Source organism: Plecotus auritus (assembly GCF_963455305.1).
Source record: "Plecotus auritus genome assembly, chromosome: 11".
NCBI lineage: Eukaryota > Metazoa > Chordata > Mammalia > Chiroptera > Vespertilionidae > Plecotus > Plecotus auritus.
Window position 1 is genome coordinate 2,121,091 of NC_137777.1, and position 19,088 is coordinate 2,140,178.

The 19,088-nt window shown below is 63.4% G+C and overlaps 1 protein-coding gene across 1 annotated transcript in view; it reads left to right on the forward strand.

The window, feature by feature from the left end:
• Positions 1–18,493, forward strand: part of KCNK9 (potassium two pore domain channel subfamily K member 9) — a 39,100-nt gene extending 20,607 nt beyond the window's left edge. The window contains exon 2 of the mRNA XM_080646836.1: positions 16,712–18,493. Within this exon, the coding sequence (XP_080502962.1) occupies positions 16,712–17,553 (842 nt within the window). The 3' untranslated portion in view covers positions 17,554–18,493. The remainder of the gene's footprint in view (positions 1–16,711) is intronic.
• The last annotated feature ends 595 nt before the right edge of the window (positions 18,494–19,088 follow it).

A 19,088-nucleotide genomic window follows, 5' to 3' on the forward strand; every position in this document is an offset into this window, starting at 1 on the left:
GTGTGCCCAGGGCCCTGCCTGAGGCAGAGGGGAGGGGCATGTGCCCAGCAGAGCGGGGAAGGGCGCTGCGGGCAGGGGAACAGCGAGGTGGAGGCCCAGAGGAGAGTGCTGGCTGGGCCTGCACAGCAGGGTGCCGAGGGGGCGCCCAGGGGGCCGAGAAGGCAGGTCTGCTCCCTGCTCAGGGGCAGCTTTTGGTTTTCTTCCGGTGCCTCAGAGGCCGGGCCGGGGGCGGGAGGAGCCGGCAGCTGCCGCTCGGCTCAGGTCTGGCACCAGCTGGTTCGTTCACCTGCCCGGGGGTCAGCGTCTGCCCCAGCCCTGGCTCATTGAACCCCCCGAGCTGTGCCCAGGAGAAGGTGGCACCGAGGTGCCTTGAGCCCCCTGAGTGTCCCTGGCTGAGCCTTGGCTCAGTGCCCGTAGAGGCTGCCCTGTTGCCCCTCCCTCGCCTCTGTGTCTGACTCAACCTGTCTGACCCCCCAGGGTCCTCCCCGGGTTCTTGTTCCCATTACACAGATGAGTAAGCTGAGGCTCCGAGGGCTCCAGGAACGTCCCCAAGGCCTCACGGTGGTGCTAGTGCCCTGTCTCTCACTGGCCATAGGTGGGAGCCTCTTAGGAACCTGCCTCCTCCCCCAGGAAGCCTTCCCTGACTGCTCTGGGTTGGCCCACCACGTCTGCTTTCTCCGCTCCAACTCTGGGTGGCAGAGCGCTGGGAGGAGGAGGCCAGGGGTGTGGAAGGAACAGGCTTGTGGGGCCTTAAGCCGGGACTTCCCCTCGCTGGGCCTCAGTTTCCTCAGCTGAGAAGCGGGGATGACAACACCTTCCTTGCAGGGAGGTCTTGGGGTTGATGATTACGAAGCCCCCAGCACAGCTGGGCACCTGTCAGTTCCCTGCTTCCCCGCTGAGGTAACCCCACCCCTGTCAATCTCTCCCCTGGGAGTCACCACCTCTCCCCCCACCCCCCCACCCCAGGCTCCGAGTTCCAGAAAATCTGCCTGGTCAGGTCTGAGGGAGGGAGCCAGCCAGCCAGCGTGTCTGGGTGGCGAGAGGCTATTCTGGGAACTGGCCGGGAAGGAGGCTTTTGTTTTGCTTTGCTTTGTTTTGTTTGCTCCTGTGATCACAAGAGGTGGCGGCCCTGCCTCTGCTCCTGGACCCGAGCGAGCAAGGGCTGCGCGGGGATGGAGGGGGGAGGCACGCATTCGCTGTGAGATGGACGGTCAGACTTCCTGACAACCGAGGCCACACGAGTCTGCAGCCCAGCCCGTCACTTGTCACTGTCAGCTTGTTCCCAGGCTGTCTGAGCGAAGGCGGGGTGTCGGGGGGGAGGTAGGGGGGAGCGGTGAGAAAGCAGGGGCCTCAGATCCTGACACACCAGAATGGTGTTTCCAGCTCTGCCATTTGCCCATGGGTCCACCTTTCCACTCACCAACCCGTGTCCAACCATCCTGCCTTCCCCAGCCACTCATCCATCCATCCATCCATCCATCCATCCTCTTATCCATCCATCCATCCATCCCCCTATCCATCTGTACATCCATCCATCATCCATCCATCCATCCATCCATTCATCTATCCATCCATCATCCACCCATCCCCTTATCCATCCATCCATTCATCCATCCACCCATCCCCTTATCCATCCATCCATCCATTCATCCATCCATCCATCCTCTTATCCATCCATCCATCCATCCCCCTATCCATCTATCCATCCATCCATCCATCATCCATCCATCCATCCATTCATCCATCCATCCATCCATTCATCTATCCATCCATCTATTCATCCATCATCCATCCATCCCCTTATCCATTCATCCATCCATCCATCCATCCATCCACCCATCCCCTTATCCATCCATCCATCCATTCATCCATCCATCCATCCATTCATCTATCCATCCATCTATCCATCCATCATCCATCCATCCCCTTATCCATCCATCCATCCATCCATCCATCCATCCATCCATCCGTCTATCCATTCATCCCCTTATCTATCCATCCATCCATCCATTGTTGATTTAACCATTGATTCACCTAAACATCAGTCTGCTCATCCATTTGTCTATCCATCGTCCATCCATCTACCCACCCACCTACTCATCCATCCATTTACTCACCTGCCCATTCCCTCACCTCTTCATATTCATCCACCCACCTGTCATCCATCCATCTGCCCATCCACCCACCCATCCTGTGAGCACCTGCCCACTCTGGGCCTCCACTCCCCTCAGGGAAGGAGCTGGGGGTGAGATGTGGCCCCTCCTGCTCCGAGGCGCGGGTGTGGGGATGTGGGGCCGGCGAGGCCTTGGCCGTGCGGAGCAGAGTTCTCGGGAGGGAGTTCCTGGCCGAGCTGAGCCGAGCTGGCAGGGCCCCGGGGCCTCTGGTGTGGCAGCCCGGCCCCCTTGAGCCATCACACTGCCGCGTGCATACAGCCCTTCGTGGGTTTGGAGGGGTTTCCTTCCTGCCGTCTGGTCGCATTTTGAGTGTCTGTGGGCGAGGTGTTTGCATGTAGTGGATCTTGGGGTCAGGAAGGGTGGGGATGGCCCTGCCCCCAGGGGCTCACATTCCCAGGGGGGCCTCAGCTGCCCCGGAAGTGTCTGGAGAGAGCAGGAGGGGGGCTCCACGAGCCGTTCTGAGTGTGGGCCCAGAGGATGGGCCTGAAGTTTGGAGGAGGGTCCCCTGCAGGGATGGGACGGGGAGGACTAGGTCAGGCGGGGGCTCTGGGTGCGGGGGCCTCCATGTGACTCAAAGCAGACACAGCACGAAGAGGGAAGACATGTCAGGTGCTTTCCCTTGAGGCGCAGGGAAGCCACGTGCGGGTAAGTTACGCTGACACGCCGTCTCCCTGGCCCACCACACACTGCGCCCTCAGAAGAAGGCGCTTTGACGGAGTGCTGGTGGCCACGGGCCACTGGGAAACCTAGTTGGAGTCAGAGGCTGACAGGCTGGTGGCTCTTGTCCTTGTTCCTCACCATTTCATGCAACAGACACGGGACAGCTGGGTGAGCCAGGCACCCAGGCACCGGGCAGGGCCCAGGCACCAGCCCTCTGCGCCCCTCCCATCCGCATGGACGAAGCATTGAGGACGGATGAATGTGAGGTGGGGCGAAGGAGGCCCCAGACGGTCCTCATGCACAGGTGCCCCCGTGACCGCGGCTTTGTCACCCCCAGCCGCCGAGGTCCTGATTCCACCCCCAGGAGAGAAGGCGGGGACGGAGCCAGCGCCTGGCCCTGCGGCTGTGGGCTCCCAGGGCCTGCCCGAGCCCAGAGCTCGCCGGTCACCTGTTGGCCGGCACTCCCGGCAGCGGCGGCCGGCAGCGTTGGGCTGCACAGCGGCGTGTCTGTGGCCCGGGAAATAGCAATCATCACCACGCGGCACTTCCTCTTGAGAGCTCTTCAGGCCCACGTTTCCCCGACGCGGAGGGCAGAGGAAATAACCACTTCATCAGCCTCCAGCTCCCGCATGGGGCTCCTGCCCTCGGGAAACACCGGGGTCCCCCGCGCCCCCCGTGTCAGAGGAAGTCCCTACGTTTACCAGGAGGAGCGCTGGAGGCAGGAGGCAGGCGACAGGCAGCAGGCCGAGCTGCGGATTGAACCCCGAGCCCCTGGGACAGCCGAGGGGCCCGGGAGGGAGGTCCCCAGGTGCACGTGGTCGGCTCGCCGCGCCCAGCTGGTTCAGGCGTCCACTCTTTTCTTTTTCTTCTAAATATATTTTATTGATTTTTTACAGAGAGGAAGGGAGAGGGATAGAGAGTTAGAAACACCGATGAGAGAGAAACATTGATCAGCTGCCTCCTGCACACCCCCTACTGGGGATGTGCCCGCAACCAAGGTACATGCCCTTGACCGGAATCGAACCTGGGACCCTTCAGTCCGCAGGCCGACGCTCTATCCACTGAGCCAGACCGGTTGGGGCCATTCTTTTCTTTTTTAAATATATTTCCAGAGAGAGGAAGGGAGCACTTTGAGCGTGTCCTCCGAGGGCCTGGGGCCTCCGTGGCTTCATATGAGAGGCCAGCTGTTCACCCTCTGGAGGGTGCTTATGTGCGATGGGCTAGACCAGGCGTCCTCAAACTACGGCCCGCGGGCCACATGCGGCCCGCCGAGGACATTGATCCGGCCCGCCGGGTGCCGCTGCCTGTCCTGCTTAGCAGCCAACGCGTCCTGGGCCCGCAGTGCGCATAGGAATTTGTTCATAGTTTTTTTTTTTAAAACTATAGTCCGGCCCTCCCACGGTCTGAGGGACAGTGAACTGGCCCCCCGTTTAAAAAGTTTGAGGACCCCTGGGCTAGCGCCTCTTGCTGCTCTCGGGGTTCTGTCTGTGTTGTTGACGTTCCGTAGCTTAACGAGGGCGTGTCCAGGTGTGGATCTCTCTGTGTTCGTCCTGCTTGGAATGTGTTAAGCTTCTTTTTCATCAAATTTGGAAGATTTTGGCCCTTATTTCCTTAGAAGTACTTCCTGCCTTTTTCTGTCCCCTCCCAGAGCGCCAAGGAAATAAATGGTGGATCTTTGGTTGTAGTCTCACAGGTCTTGGAGGCTCTGTGTACTTGTTTTAAGATTATTTTTCCTTTCCGTTCCTCGGACGGGGGAGTCTGAATTAGCCTCTTTATGTTCCCCGATTCTTCCTTCCAACTTGCCGCGGAGCCTGGTCTGGGGTTTTCCGTTCCAGTGATTGTACTTCTCCGCTCCCGAACGTCTGTGTTTTACTGGGAATGGTTTCTGTCTCTTCGCTGACACTCTTTATTCTTTGACCGCGTTTTTTTACTGGCGGAACAGCTGACTGAGGATCTCTGCGGATTGCTGGTGTCCTTAGGGACGGCGTCCTGGGACTGCTTTGGGGGCCATACTTTCCTACGTGTTCGTGTCAGACTTTTCTGTTGAAAACTAGATGTTTCAGATGCTATAACGTGGCAACTCTGGAAATCAAACTCCCTCCCCCCCCGCCCCACCCTGGGTCTGATGCTCTTGCTGCTGCTGAGCGTGTCGCTCTTCTGGATGAATTCTGTGAAGTCTGTGTTCCCCGTCATGTGTGGTCGGGGAGTCTCTGCCGGGTTAGCTCAGTGGTCAGCGCGTTGTTGGACAGAGCTTTGCTTAAACGCCTTGAGCCAGTAGTTCTCCCCGACTTCGTTAAGGGGACCTGTGTGTGTGTATTGGGGTGCACAATGCTCTGGCAGGCCGTGTGCAGGTCCCCCTTCGCCGTCACTTCCTGCTCGTGTGGGGTGTCCGGGTCAGCCAGAAGTGAACGATGGGGGACCGCTCAGTGCTCCCTGGTCATGTGCACAGCCGTGTGTGCATGTGCGTGCGTGTGTGCGTGTGTGTGTGTGCGTGCATGTGTGTGTGTCCTCGACTCCCGGGGGTCGGGCAGACCTTCCCCAGGCTCCCCCTCCCCTGCTTTTCTGCCGTGGACCGTGGCAGCGCCTCCTGCTCCGCGGGCAGTGCCGCTTCAGGCAGCTGCGGTGTTAAAAAAATTGCCTCTGTTTTCAGCCAAGGCCAGGGCATATGTTCTCGCTGAGCCCGCCCAGGGAGGCCGGCGAAGACCAGCCCCGGGAACGGCCCTCCAGGGGCCGCCATCAGGCCGAGGCGTTGGGGCCGCAGCCGCCTCTGACCCGTCCCCGCGGCGGGGCTGCGGGTTCACCGCCCGGTCCTGGGCTGCCGGCCGCGGAGGTGACCCCAGAGCTGGGGTCAGGGAGGCGTGAGCAGGACCGGCGGAGACACCGTCCCGCGTCCCGTTCGTCCTGAAACGTGGTCCCCTTTCCTGAGCAGACCCTTCACTGGAGCAGCGCCAGCTCTCGTCATTTCCAGAATTTGAAAGCTGGTGGGGACACTGCCCGGTGCTCCCCTGGCTTCTGCGGAGAAGGGGTCCTGGGGGCCCTCCCCTTGCTGGGCCCACGGCGGGCTGCCCGTCAGGAAGTCCTGTGACGCGGAAGCACATTGAGGGGGAGGTCCAGCAGCAGGGGGGGGCCCCGCGGTGTGGACGGAGGGGACCGTGCAGCAGGGAGAACGGAGACTCTGCTCCTGCCCCAGCACGGCCACCCCTCGCCCGCCTGGCGGACTCCACCGGCCATGACCTGCGTCTCCCCAGCGTGAGGGCAGCGGGGCGTCCGGGTCGCAGAGATGAGGATCGGAGTCTCAGGGTCGCCGCTCCCGGGCTGTGTGATGGGGCAGGTCCCTCGCCCTCTCTGAGCACGGCCTGCTCCGGGGAAACGGGGTGCAGGGCCCCGGCAGCTGCCTGCTGCTGCGGAGGAAGATTCCATCAGACCGCCCGCCCGGCCGCCCAGAGGAAACGGCGGGGGTCCCGGTTGCTTTGGAATCTCCGGCGCGGACCCCGGTCTGGCTGGTGTCCGGCTTTCTCTGGGTCTTTACCACCGACGGAGACCCCGGTTCCCTGCCGGCTGCTGAGCTGAGGAAAGGACGGCCCGTCTCCTTGAGGCGGATGAAGAGTGAAGGTTGGCCAGTGTGGAGGGTCTGTGCTGGCACCGCCGCGGCCCCAACGTGTCCTTCTGGGTGGAGGACAGGAGGCCACGGGTGGCGCCGTGCGGCCTGCTGTGGGCCCGGGGCGGCTTCAGGGAAGGGGTGGCCCGGGGCTGGGGCCGCCTCTGGGCTGGGGTGCAGGTGGGTGGCTCCGGCCGCTCCCCAGGGGCGGGCGCTGCTCCCGTGACTAGCAGTTCAGAACCCGGAGCGTCTAGAGCAGAAGTTGGCCGAAACCGGTGTGGCTCAGTGGATAGAGCGTCGGCCTGCGGACTGAGGGGTCCCGGGTTCGATTCCGGTCAAGGGCATGGACCTTGGTTGCGGGCACATCCCCAGTGGGGGGTGTGCAGGAGGCGGCTGATCGATGTTTCTCTCTCATCAATGTTTCTAGCTCTCTGTCCCTCTCCCTTCCTCTCTGTAAAAATCAATAAAATATATTTTAAGAAAATAAATAAAGAGCAGAAGTTGAACGAGGGAAGTGGCTGGAGGCCCAGGAGAGGTGCGAAGGAGGCGGAGGCGGGGTTTCCATCTCGTCTGTGGTCCAGGCTTTGGTCCGGAAGGTTAGGTGACGCGAGCCGGGGAGGAGGCGGTGTGGGTGCGGGACAGTGGTAAGGAGCGTGCGCCTCCCCGTGGAGACGCCCCCGTCGCCCTGGCTGTGGGTGCCGGCGGACAGGGCGGCCGTGGGCGCTGAGGATGCAGGAGACTCCCCCTGTGGAGGGCGCGCTCGGGGCAGGCGTGGGTCCTCCCTGTGTGGCTGTAGGAGACGCGTGGATCAGCGGGGCTTTGCCGCTGGGGACCCTGGGGGCCGTCCAAACCCCAGGGGACCTGCCCCACGTTCCCCCTCCCACCAGGCCCCATGGGTGCAGGACCAGAGACCAGCTCCAGTCGGGGCCGCGGCTCCGCCCCCCACCCCCGTTTGGTGGCTCTGTCACGCACACGCCAGGCCCGCTCCAGGGTCCTGACCCCGAGTGTCAGGGCTGGGGTCATGCTGACCGGCCCCCCTGGGAGCCCCCTGAGCGCTCCGTGGCCGCGCCTTAGGGAACTCTGGGCCGGGGGGTGGGTGCTGGCACCTCCCCAGGCAGGGCTTCTGCGGGAAGGTGGGTGGCCCGGGGCTGGCGTGGGGGAGGCCCACCGCATGGACTCGCGTGCTCGGCCCCGGCTGCGTGCCTCACACACAGCGCCCACCTCCCCGGGCGTGGAGAGGCGGTGGGGGTCCTCTGCCCGTGACAGAGGAGGAAGCTGAGGCTCTCCGTGGCAACGTGACTCAGTCAGATGACGCTGTGAGGGCCCTGAGCCCACTTCAGGCCAGTGCGGGGCCCCCAGCTGTCACCTCCGTTCCCGGGGCCGCGCTGGGACAGGCTCTCCTGCCACACGCTGGCCAGGCTCCTGCAGGGCCTCTGGGGGGACAGTGCCTGGGGGGACGGGCGGGGCGGGGATGCGGTTGTTGTTGCTCATCCTCACCCGAGGAGGCTTCCCATTGATGTTTAGAGAGAGTGGGAGGGAGAGGGAGACAGAGAGGAACATCGATGTGAGAGAAACACACGGATGGGTTGCCTCCTGCACGAGCCCTGACCAGGGCCTGGGCCGGGGAGGAGCCTGCAACCGAGGTTCGTGCCCTTGACCGGAATGGAACCTGGGACCCTTCAGTCCACAGGCCGACGCTCTACCCACTTAGCCACACCGGCCAGGGCCCCACTGCAGTTGCTGGCCTGCTGCACGCTCTTGCCCTGTGAGGCCGCTTCCCGCCAGCCGCGTGCTCTGAGGGAGAAGTTCCGTCGCCGGTGGTGGCCTGCGGTTTGGGTGCCGACGCAGCGGTTTCTGCTCACCTGGCGCTGCTGGTCAGGGTTCCTGAGCTTTGCCAGGTGGCCCCGGGGAGGCCTCCAGCCGCCCCAGGCAGCAGGACCAGCCTTGTTCTCACGTGACAGGGGAAACTGAGTCAGAGGGGACGGCGACCTTCCCGTGGGCTGAGCCCAGGTCTCTCCCCAGGCCCGTCCCTGGGCACCTTGGCCAGGGTGACCTCCCCGAGGCCAGCATTTGGGAGTCCCCGAGGAGCACCTTGCAGTTAGGAGGGGCCTCTCCTGCAGCAGCTGCACCTCGGTTTCTGGGGGGGGCCCCCCTGACGTGCGGAGCGGGTCCTGGAGGAGAGCCGGCCGTGCGGTGGCCAGTCCGCTCCCCCTGCAGGACGGCGGCCCGCGGTCCGGCTGCCTTGGCCGAGGCTGCCCCTGTCGGGCGCGAACAGTTCCGGGACACTGAGCTGCTGGCCAGACAGACGCAGGGCCGCCCTCCGGTCCCGGGACCACCCCTCACCGCTGGCAGCGGGGCAGCCGCCTTAATCGAAAGGGCTGTCCAGCTCCGAGAGAGGGAGCGAGGCCAGTCCCATTTGCAAACGCCTCCTGCAGCCAGAGGGTGGCCGTGGCCGGCTCTCCCCCGCGGGCACGGGTGGGTGGACGGGTGCCCCCTTTCTCCGCCGATGCTGAGCCCGGGGCTGAGGGGCGACAGCCGGTCTGTGCCTCAGTTTCTCATCTGCGACCTGAGTGCTGACAGGACGCCCAGCTCTGCGCCCACGTCTCTTAGGTCCCTTCCTCCGTGGCGGGAGGTCCAGGGAGCTCCTTAGAATGCAGAGTCCCAGGCCTCAGACCTGCTGACTCAGGACCTGCCCGTCTCGCGACATCCGCTGACCCCACCCGTGAGCCGTGTTGGGAAGCAGGGCTTCCGACGCCACCGACGCCACCGTTCCCCTTCACCCCAGGAGCCAGGTGTCTGGTGGAGAGAAGCACTGAGCGGCTGCCTCCTGCACGCCCCCACTGGGGATGGAGCCTGCAACCCGGGCACGTGCCCTGACCCGGAGCCGAACCGTGACCTCCTGGTTCACAGGTCGGCACGCAGCCACTGAGCCAGGCCGGCCGGTCTCACTTTCAATTCTAACGGCCCCATTGCCTTTGGCCTCCCGGCCCTGTTGACCGCCTCCCCCCCCGCCAGCTTGAATCACACATTTCACAGATGAGGATGCCAGGCGCGGTGCCAGGCCTCCTGCCTCCAGGTCATGGAGATCCCTGTGTGCCCAGGGGCCTCTGGGAGTTCGGAGCGAGGCCAGGGAGCCCTCCCGGGAGGCGGCCTTGCAGCTGGGCCCGGAGTGAGGCCAGGAGCCTGCCCCGTGGAGGGCAGGAGAGGTCTGAGCAGAGCGGGGCGCCTGGCAGACCAGGGCAGGGCCGTGGGGCCAACTGGGAGCCCCACTCGGAGCCAGCCAGGGCTCTCTGTCCCCCCGTCGGGTCTCTGGTGTGAATCCCGCCTCCTCCCTCTCGAGCACTCGGCGGTGAATGAGCCCTAAGAGGGTCCCTCCACGGCAAACAGGAAGAAGCCGCGTGCTCATACCTTCAGCTTGGCTTTGCTTCTTTGACCGGAAGCATCAGTTGTTCGTGAGTGGGCATGCAGTGAAGCTGGACTAAGGCTTCCCCATCCTGCGGACACGTCTCAGAAGTCAGCCAGATCTTACATAATCCCCCATGGACTTCATTTTTAGATGTAGATGTGCTTCCCCCCCCCCCCCCGTTCCCTGGTAGCTTCTTTTTGGGGGGCGGGGTATGCACTATGAGTGGGAGGGGAGGGAAGGAGAACGGAAGAGAGAGGGGGATTCATTGGGGGCGGAGACCAGAGGAGACAGCTTCCATCAGGGTCCCCCACAAACCTTGTCGGCAGGGTCCCCGGGCGGGCGGACAGCAGGGACCGAGCCGGAGCCCAGACGAGTCCCCGCTGGGGCCCGGGAAGATCACAGTTTGCCCCGTTGCTCATCCAGGCCCCGGAGATAACACCGCGCACCTTGCAAAGGGCGGCCCCGCCTCCCTGAGGGGGAGTGACTCAAGGAACGCGGCGTTGTAGCCCCGTGCCCTCAGCGATGGTTGGCGGCCACCGCCACCATCATCTTACGGTTATTAAGGTGGTACTTTGCCAGTGCTGCCGTCGACGGATGCTGACTTCTGGGGGGAGACTTTCCAAGGATGAATGGCCCTCCCCCCTGGTTTGGGTGGGTCCCAGGGGGCGAGCGGGCTGCGGGCGGTGCTGCAGGCCTGGTGGGTCCGCAGTCCCCCGAGCTCCCGCCAGAGGGCGCCCTTGCATCTCCCGTCCCCGACTGCAGTGGCAGGAGGCGCTTTAGCGAGGGGCCTGAGGCTACGGAGGGCTGTGGGCCTGAACCGTCACTTCCGCCCACTAAACGCTTTATTGGCCTCACACGGGAGCCTCAGCCAGGGCCAGTTTGTCTGTGGAGGAGGGTGTCCCAGGGCACGGCTCCACGCTTCTGTGGCTCCCAGCCTCAGAGATGGATGGCTGGGGGCTGGGAGGGGCTGTGTCTGGATGCCCAGCGCCTGCCGGCTGTCTCACTCAGGGAGAGCTGACCCTGGTGGGTGCCTCGTTAGAGCCCCAGCAGCTGGCAGCCGGGAGAGATGGGGCTCGTCACCAGCTCCAGGAGGAGGAAACGGGCTGGCCCCCCACCCCCACCTGCTGCTCCAATCTGCACCCTCCGCTGGCTGCCCGCAGGGCCGAGGGCTGGAGCCTCAGCGTTCTCCCCTGTGAGATGGGGTGGAGTTCCCCTCGGGGATTGTGGGAAGGGGCCTCAGTCTACCCAGAACGGCCCTGCCCCCCCCCCGCCCCCCCCCCGGGCGTGGCCCTCCTCAGGTCCGTCGGGCAGGCGGACCTCCGCTGCTGGGGGAGGCGGTCAGCGGGACATGTCACCTCTCGTTGCCTTCATTTGTGCATCTGTGAAATGGAACCGGCTGTGGGCTCCGTGACAGAGGGACGGTGGAAGGGGGCTGGGTGGTGGGGAGCCCTCCCTCTGCTGCACCCCCTTCCTTACTGCAGCCCCTCCTGTTCTCCCCCTTCCCTTCCTGTCATTTCCGGGTGCCTCTGTTTTAGACAAACTGGTGGCCTGTTTTGTCTGGATTTGGCCTGTGCCACCTGTAGGAATGTTTAATCAGACACCAATTAGATCCCACGTTTTCAAAACTCCATATTCCCAGCTTCTCTTTTGAAATCAGGACATGGGGCCGCCCCGGCCCGCAGCCCTGGTTGCAGGTTGCCCGGCCCCCCCGCCGGCCTCCGTCTGCCCACAGCCCTGCTCCCCTCACCTCCGTGGACAGGCCAGGCGTGGCTCCCGTGAGAGACCTAGTGGGGTGCAGGGGTGTTTGCATTGCCAAGCGCTTTGTCCCTACACAGACTGCTGCTCTTCCTTCGTAGTCACGCCGAGGCGTGGGGCTTGCTGAGCCCTAATCCATTGCAATGAGAACACTGGCTGCAGCCAGAAGGTTTAGTGGGAGACCGTCGGAAAGCCTGCGAGGGGGCTGACGCGGCTGGGCTCAGACGCGGCGTGGAACCGTGTCCCGCCTCAGGACATTCTCTGTGGCGGGCACCTCTGCGGGGTGCTGAATGACTCCAGGGCTCGGCCATCACCCTCGGGGCTGGCGACCCAATCAGAGCCCACAAGAAGCATCTCCCCCCCCCCCCGCCCCAGGGGTGAGGGGAGGCCAGGTCCTGGGGCACGCTGAGCTGGAGGGGGGGACCTATGGTGAGGAGGGGGAGCTGGCCAGGGCGGCCACACCCGGGCGCCCGTTTCAGATGAAAGAGCGAATGTAGGAAAGTGTGGTCACCTTCACCCGACTCTCTTTTTTAAAAAACAGGTGTTTTTATTGACTTCAGAGAGGAAGGGAGAGGGAGAGAGAAACATCAGTGATGAGAGAGCATCATGGATCGGCTGCCTCCTGCTCACCCCCTACTGGGGATGGAGCCCGCAACCCAGGCATGTGCCCTGGCCGGGAATGGAACTGTGACCTCCTGGTTCATAGGTCAACGCCTAACCACTGAGGCCCGCCGGCCGGGCACACCTGAGTCTTAAAAATTGTGTTTAGCTCCTCTGGAAACCTGAATAGGGCCCGATGGGGCAGGGGGAGGGGAGGGGAGGGGAGGGGAGGGGAGGGGAGGGGAGGGGAGGGGAGGGGAGGGGAGGGGAAGGGAGGGGAGGGGAGGAGGGCGAACCCCAGGACCAGCAACAACGGAGCTGGAGCTGCCAGGAGCCTGGGAGGTAGTTCCCGAACGTGTGGGGCGCGGCTCTGCGCTGGGAACAGCCAGCAGGTAGGCCCTTCCCAAAGCCCCAGCGGCCTCCCTTCCTCGGACACCCTCCTCCTGGGGGCAGGCTGAGCCCGGGCTGACCCAGGCTGACGTGGGAGCCCGCCAGGAAGCCGGGGGCCAGGGCGGCTCTCCGCCCACCTCCCTCCCCCAGCCACCCTGAGTCATTCCTTAATGCGATTTGTGCCTATTGAGCTCCTACCCGCACAGCGCCCTCCCATGGGCCTCATAAATATTTCACTCTCTTCCGGCAAGACGTTTGCTGAAGCCCCGAGGCCCAGGTGGCCAGCTTCGGCCCTGGGCCGGCAGTCTGGTCACCCCCCCCCCCCCCCCGCCCCCTCTCCCACCCCCTCCCCCGCCGGCAGCTGTGGGCGGGAGGAGCCCGTCCTACCACCACACCTGGCCTTCCAGCTGCTTCCACTTGCAGAGCGGGGAGCCGGGCTGCAGCGGAATGGGCAGGAGGAGGTGGGGAGGCCTGGGGAGCGGGGGACGCCCCGGCATGGTCCCTGTGGGACTCAGGACTCGAGCCCGCTGGCCGGTGCCAGGGGAATCTTGTCCACGAATGTGCAGCAGCCCCAGTGGGAAGTCACAGCCGGGGGATCGCCGCCGAGGGGGCATCGGGGCAGCTTAGGAGGGGCCTGCCCTGCTCGGGCTCCGGGCTGGCCAGAGGCAGCGGGAGGAAGCTGCGTGCGCCTGGTGCCTCCGTGTCCCGTCGCTACTCTGCGGGGGGACCGGCCGCCTCCGTTTCCAGGCAGGAGCCTGATGAACATCGGATGTGCGTGTGGCTCACGGCGCTGTCTCGGCGGATCCCGTGAGCAGAGGGGACGAGCGGTGCGTCAGGCGGGGACTTCGCCGGACACAGCCCCCTCCGAGGGAGCAGTGACTGAACCGGCTCTTTAGGAACCCGTCTGGGACGCGGCAGACACGGGTCCCCAGGGCCCTCAGCGCCTCCCTGGCTCCGGCCTCCTCCCGGGCCGGCTGTCCATTGGATGCACTGCAGTGGGCGCCCGAGGACCACTGTGACCCGTGTGGGCTACCCTCCTGGCTGGGAGCAGGGAGTGGGCTACCCTCCTGGGTGGGAGCGGGGAGGGGGTGCCTCCTGGCTGGGAGCAGGGAGGGGGTGCCTCCTGGCTGGGAGCAGGGAGGGGGTGCCTCCTGGCTGGGAGCAGGGAGGGGGTGCCTCCTGGCTGGGAGCAGGGAGGGGGTGCCTCCTGGCTGGGAGCGGGGAGGGGGTGCCTCCTGGCTGGGAGCAGGGAGGGGGTGCCTCCTGGGTGGGAGCAGGGAGGGGGTGCCTCCTGGCTGGGAGCAGGGAGGGGGTGCCTCCTGGCTGGGAGCGGGGAGGGGGTGCCTCCTGGCTGGGAGCGGGGAGGGGGTGCCTCCTGGCTGGGAGCGGGGAGTGGGGTGCCTCCTGGCTGGGAGCGGGGAGGGGGTGCCTCCTGGCTGGGAGCGGGGATTGGGGTGCCTCCTGGGTGGGAGCAGGGAGGGGGTGCCTCCTGGGTGGGAGCAGGGAGGGGGTGCCTCCTGGGTGGGAGCAGGGAGGGGGTGCCTCCTGGCTGGGAGCGGGGAGGGGGTGCCTCCTGGCTGGGAGCGGGGAGTGGGGTGCCTCCTGGCTGGGAGCGGGGAGGGGGTGCCTCCTGGCTGGGAGCGGGGATTGGGGTGCCTCCTGGGTGGGAGCAGGGAGGGGGTGCCTCCTGGGTGGGAGCAGGGAGGGGGTGCCTCCTGGGTGGGGAGCCGGGGAGAGGCTGCGTCCGGATGGGAGCAGGGAGGGGGTGCCTCCTGGGTGGGAGCAGGGAGGGGGTGCCTCCTGGGTGGGAGCAGGGAGGGGGTGCCTCCTGGGTGGGGAGCCGGGGAGAGGCTGCGTCCGGATGGGAACACTGAAGGTCGCCTGCACATGGGAGGCGTGGCAAGGCCTGCAGCTTGTCCCTCACTGCCGTGGGAACCGACCTGTGGCCAGACCCCAGGAGATGTATTCACGTGGGGGGCCCTCAGCTTTGGGGTGTCCTCGCTCACACTGTCTCACACGCGTGTCTGGTGAAGGGACGTCCTGGCTGTAATGGCCCCGTGAGCTGTGCTGTGGGCGTCGGGGACCAGGCGCTCTGTTCTGAAGGAGTGTGGCGGGGGGCAGGAGGGGTGACGAAGCCGGCCTCAGGCTGCCCAGGCGTACACTGTCCCCGCCGGGGGAGCTAACGGCTGACCGTTGCTGACAGCAGTGGGGTTTTGGGGGGGGGCCCGGGCCCCCGGGGTGCGGTGTTGGAGCCAGAAAATGCTGGATTGGCGTCCACCCGTGCACACATCCCGTGAGGGGCCGTGAGCTAACGTTCCCACCACGCCAGCGTCCCAACACCTGCTGTTCGGCACCCACCTGGCCTTCTGTGTCACCACGCAGGTGAGCTCCGTGGAGGTGCAGAGGGTTCCCGCCCTGCACGGGTGTAACTGTAAACCCCGTGTTTGCCAGGGCGTGCTTCATTCTCTCCTGAACCCGAGGTCTCCATCTGGCATCTTCTCCTTCCAGGCTGAAGAACTTCCTTCCTTTATTTTTAAAATATATTTTTATTGATCTCAGAGAGGGAGGGAGGGGAAGGGAGATAGAAACACCAATGATGAGAGAGAATCATTGACCGGCTGCCTCCTGCACACCCCACACTGGGGCTCGAACCTGCAACCCGGGCATGTGCCCTTGACTGGAATCGAACCCAGGACCCTTCAGTCCACAGGCTGACGCTCCATCCACTGAGCCACACCAGCGAGGGCAGAACTTCCTTTGGAAGTCATGCCATGCAGATCAGCTATTAGCAAATTTTCCTTAATCTGAAAATATATTTTGCTTTCATTCTTAAAGATATTTTCTCTGCATAGACCAGTGGTCGGCAAACCACTGGCTGTTAACCCAGAATTGTCTTTGCCAGTGGTCGGCAAACTGCGGTTCGTGAGCCGCCGCGGCTCGCCGCTCTGTTGACTAATGAGTTTTATAATTATTGGAATCAAGAGTCTAGGTCAGTGGTCGGCAAACTCATTAGTCAACAGAACGGCAAACCGCGGCTCGTGAGCCACATGTGGCCCACGAGCCGCATGTGGCCCACGAGCCGTATGTGGCCCATGAGCCGCAGTTTGCAGACCACTGGCATAGACAATTCTGGGTTAAGAGCCTTTTTCAGAAAGCTCTTTAAAGGTGCGATTCCACTGTTTGCTGGCCTCCACTGTTTCTGACTGGAAGTAAGCAGAACTCCAAGAGCCGTGTCCCTGTACGTGACACATTGTTTCTCTCTGGCTGCTTTCAAGATTTTCTCTCGTTGGTTTTCCGCAGTTTCCCTCGGACGTGTGGCTTTCTTCGGATTTATCCTGCTTGGGGTTCACGCAGCTTCTTGAATCTGAACACGCGGGTCCTTTCCCCAATTTGGCTACCTCCTTACCTTTCGGTCTTAGTCTCTGTTTCCCTTCTATGATGCCTTTCGTTATTGCCCGGCAATTGTCTGAAGCGTTGCTTGTTTATTTTATCTGCATTCCTCTCTGTCCTTCCCATTGGGTGGTTTCAGTTGGTACGTGCTTGCTCTCCCTTTAATAGAGCGGCGGTGGGCGACAGGAGTGAGCGCCGAGCCTGGCCTGCAGTGTGCAGCGTTCTTCGCTGTTCACCGTCCACGCTGGCCCACGGAGGGCATGCTTGATACCGTTGCAGTGTTCTTCGTAGCAAATGGGCTCTTTCTTTTTTTAAAAAACTTTGTGTTGCTCTAAGAAGAACCGTGAAATGGCTCCCAAACTCTTCTTCCTCTCCCAACAGAAATGCTGCAAATCACCCCCCTGCCCACCTCTCCCCCCGCCCCCCCCCCCCCCCCCGGTCCCCAGGCTTCAAAGGACGTCTCTCCACTGATTCCTCCGACCCCTCGCCCCCTCCCTTCAGGGTCTGGGCAGATTCCAAACTCATCCCAAGCAAACCACCCAGGTGCCCCCTATCTGTCTGCATTGGTTGTCTCTCTTCTCTAACCCTGCCCCCCTCCATCATGGGGGTGTCCCGCCCCCCCCCAAGGAAACTCCCCAGCCCCTCCCCATTGAAATGCCCCCAAGCCCAACCCCCCTCCCCGTCCAACCTCACAGGCCCTCTGGTCACTGGCTCTCCCTGTGCTCTCTCCCTCCCCAGGTTACGGGCACGCGGCCCCCGGCACGGACGCGGGCAAGGCCTTCTGCATGTTCTACGCGGTGCTGGGCATCCCGCTGACGCTGGTCATGTTCCAGAGCCTGGGCGAGCGGATGAACACCTTCGTGCGCTACCTGCTGAAGCGCATCAAGAAGTGCTGCGGCATGCGCAACACGGACGTGTCCATGGAGAACATGGTGACGGTGGGCTTCTTCTCCTGCATGGGGACGCTGTGCATCGGCGCGGCCGCCTTCTCGCAGTGCGAGGACTGGAGCTTCTTCCACGCCTACTACTACTGCTTCATCACGCTCACCACCATCGGCTTCGGGGACTACGTGGCGCTGCAGACCAAGGGCGCCCTGCAGAAGAAGCCGCTCTACGTGGCCTTCAGCTTCATGTACATCCTGGTGGGCCTGACGGTCATCGGGGCCTTCCTCAACCTGGTGGTCCTCAGGTTCCTGACCATGAACAGCGAGGACGAGCGGAGGGACGCCGAGGAGCGGGCGTCCCTGGCCGGGGCCCGGAACAGCATGGCCATCCACGTGCCCGAGGAGGCGCTGCGGGGCCGGGCGCGCTGCCAGGCGGACGGGGACCTGCCGTCCGTGTGCTCCTGCTCATGCTACCGGCCGCAGGGCCGCGCGGGGAGCCGCCCCACGGGACGCCAGAACTCCTTCAGCGCCCAGCTCGGCCCGCAGTACTTCCACTCCGTCTCCTACAAGATCGAGGAGATCTCTCCCAGCACATTGAAGAACAGCTTCTTCCCGTCGCCCACCAGCTCCGTCTCGCCGGGGCTGCACAGCTTCACAGACGTGCACAGGCTCATGCGCCGGCGGAGGTCCATCTAGGGGGGCGGGCGGAGGGCCGCGGCGGAAATCGTCACCTGTCACGTCACGTTCCATTGGCCCCCCTCGTCTTGCTTTGTGTTAATTTTTATTTTTGTTGATGTCAGAGAGGAAGGGAGAGAGAGAGAGAGATGGAAACACCGATGATGAGAGAGAATCACGCATAGGCTGCCTCCTGCACGCCCCCCACTGGGGAGCGAGCCCGCAAGCCGGGCATGTGCCCTGACCGGGAATCGAACCGTGACCTCCTGGTGCCTAGGTCGACGCTCAGCCCCTGAGCCGCACCGGCCGGGCCCCGGTCTTTCCTTTGTTTATTTATTAGCCTTTCTCAGTCGGAGTCGAGCTGTCATCGTCACTGCTTTCCGTCCTCCCTTCCGTCTCGGTTTCCTTCCTTCCCCCCTTCCCAGCCGGACGGAGCCCGCCCAGTCCTCCTCTGAAACGCGCATCTGAGCATGAAGCATGGGTTTGTCCCTCCTTCCTGACCAGCGACATATGCCTTACACCTCTCCCCGGCCGGCCCCCTCGCGGGGCGGCCTTCCCAGGACAGTGTGACACCAGGACCACGAGACAGAGCTGCACACCAGGCGAGAGCTTGGCGCCCACCCACAGGGCGTCCTCCCCCCCGCCCCCGGGCGCCGCTCGTTCCTCCCCAGGGAGCGGGTGGCTGTGTGTGTGTGTGTGTGTGTGTGTGTGTGTGGAGGTGTGTGTGCTTCTGTGTGTGTGAGCGTGCGCACGCGGGCGCCATGCGGCGTGGAGGAAAGCACAGGTATTCATTTCTTTTCTCCATCCTACAATTTTGTTAATAGCCCGCTTCTGGCTGCTTCCAAAAACCCAGGAAAACAAAACCCACGAGGTTTTTGATTTATCATCTTGCCAAGTCGAGCATGTTCCGCGAGCAGCCTTTATCCCCGATGCGTCCTGCCCATACTTCTAAAACGCTAGGTTCTGGATTACATTAACTTATTTTAGGGGGCGGGGTGGGGTGGGCAAGGCGCCATGCATCATTTTCGCTTGCCAGTTAAAAAAGAAGTTTTTTTTAAAGCATGTACTCTGTTACACTGGTATGCATTCTCCACGCAAGGAAGAACCATCGGTGGGATAATCCGAAGGCACTAGTCCCATTACTTTATCACAGACGTGTTTAATTTTATCATCTCCAGTTCTCACCGTTTACCAGGCGGCCGGAAGCGTCCGGAGAAGCCGGGAAGTTGTGGGAACGGTAGACTATTCTCTCCCTCTTATTTCTGCGATGATGGTGGGGGTGGCCGTCCGTGCAGCCACCCGAGTGAGGGAGCGTTACGGTTTGGGGTGCGTGGATGTGAGTGGGTATCGGGAGGCCGGCGTGGGTTCTTTTCCTGATGAAGAACAAAAAGACAGGGCGTTCCTCGTTAAAAACCCTCTCCCTCCAGGCACGTGGGTCCCAGGAAGGTGCGTCTCTGGCTGCGTCTGATCTGTAAACTCGGGGCCTTCGTGTTGGTCTCAGGAAGGTGGAGGCAAAGAGCCGCGGCTCGGCCTGCTGGGAGCTCGTCCATCTCAGG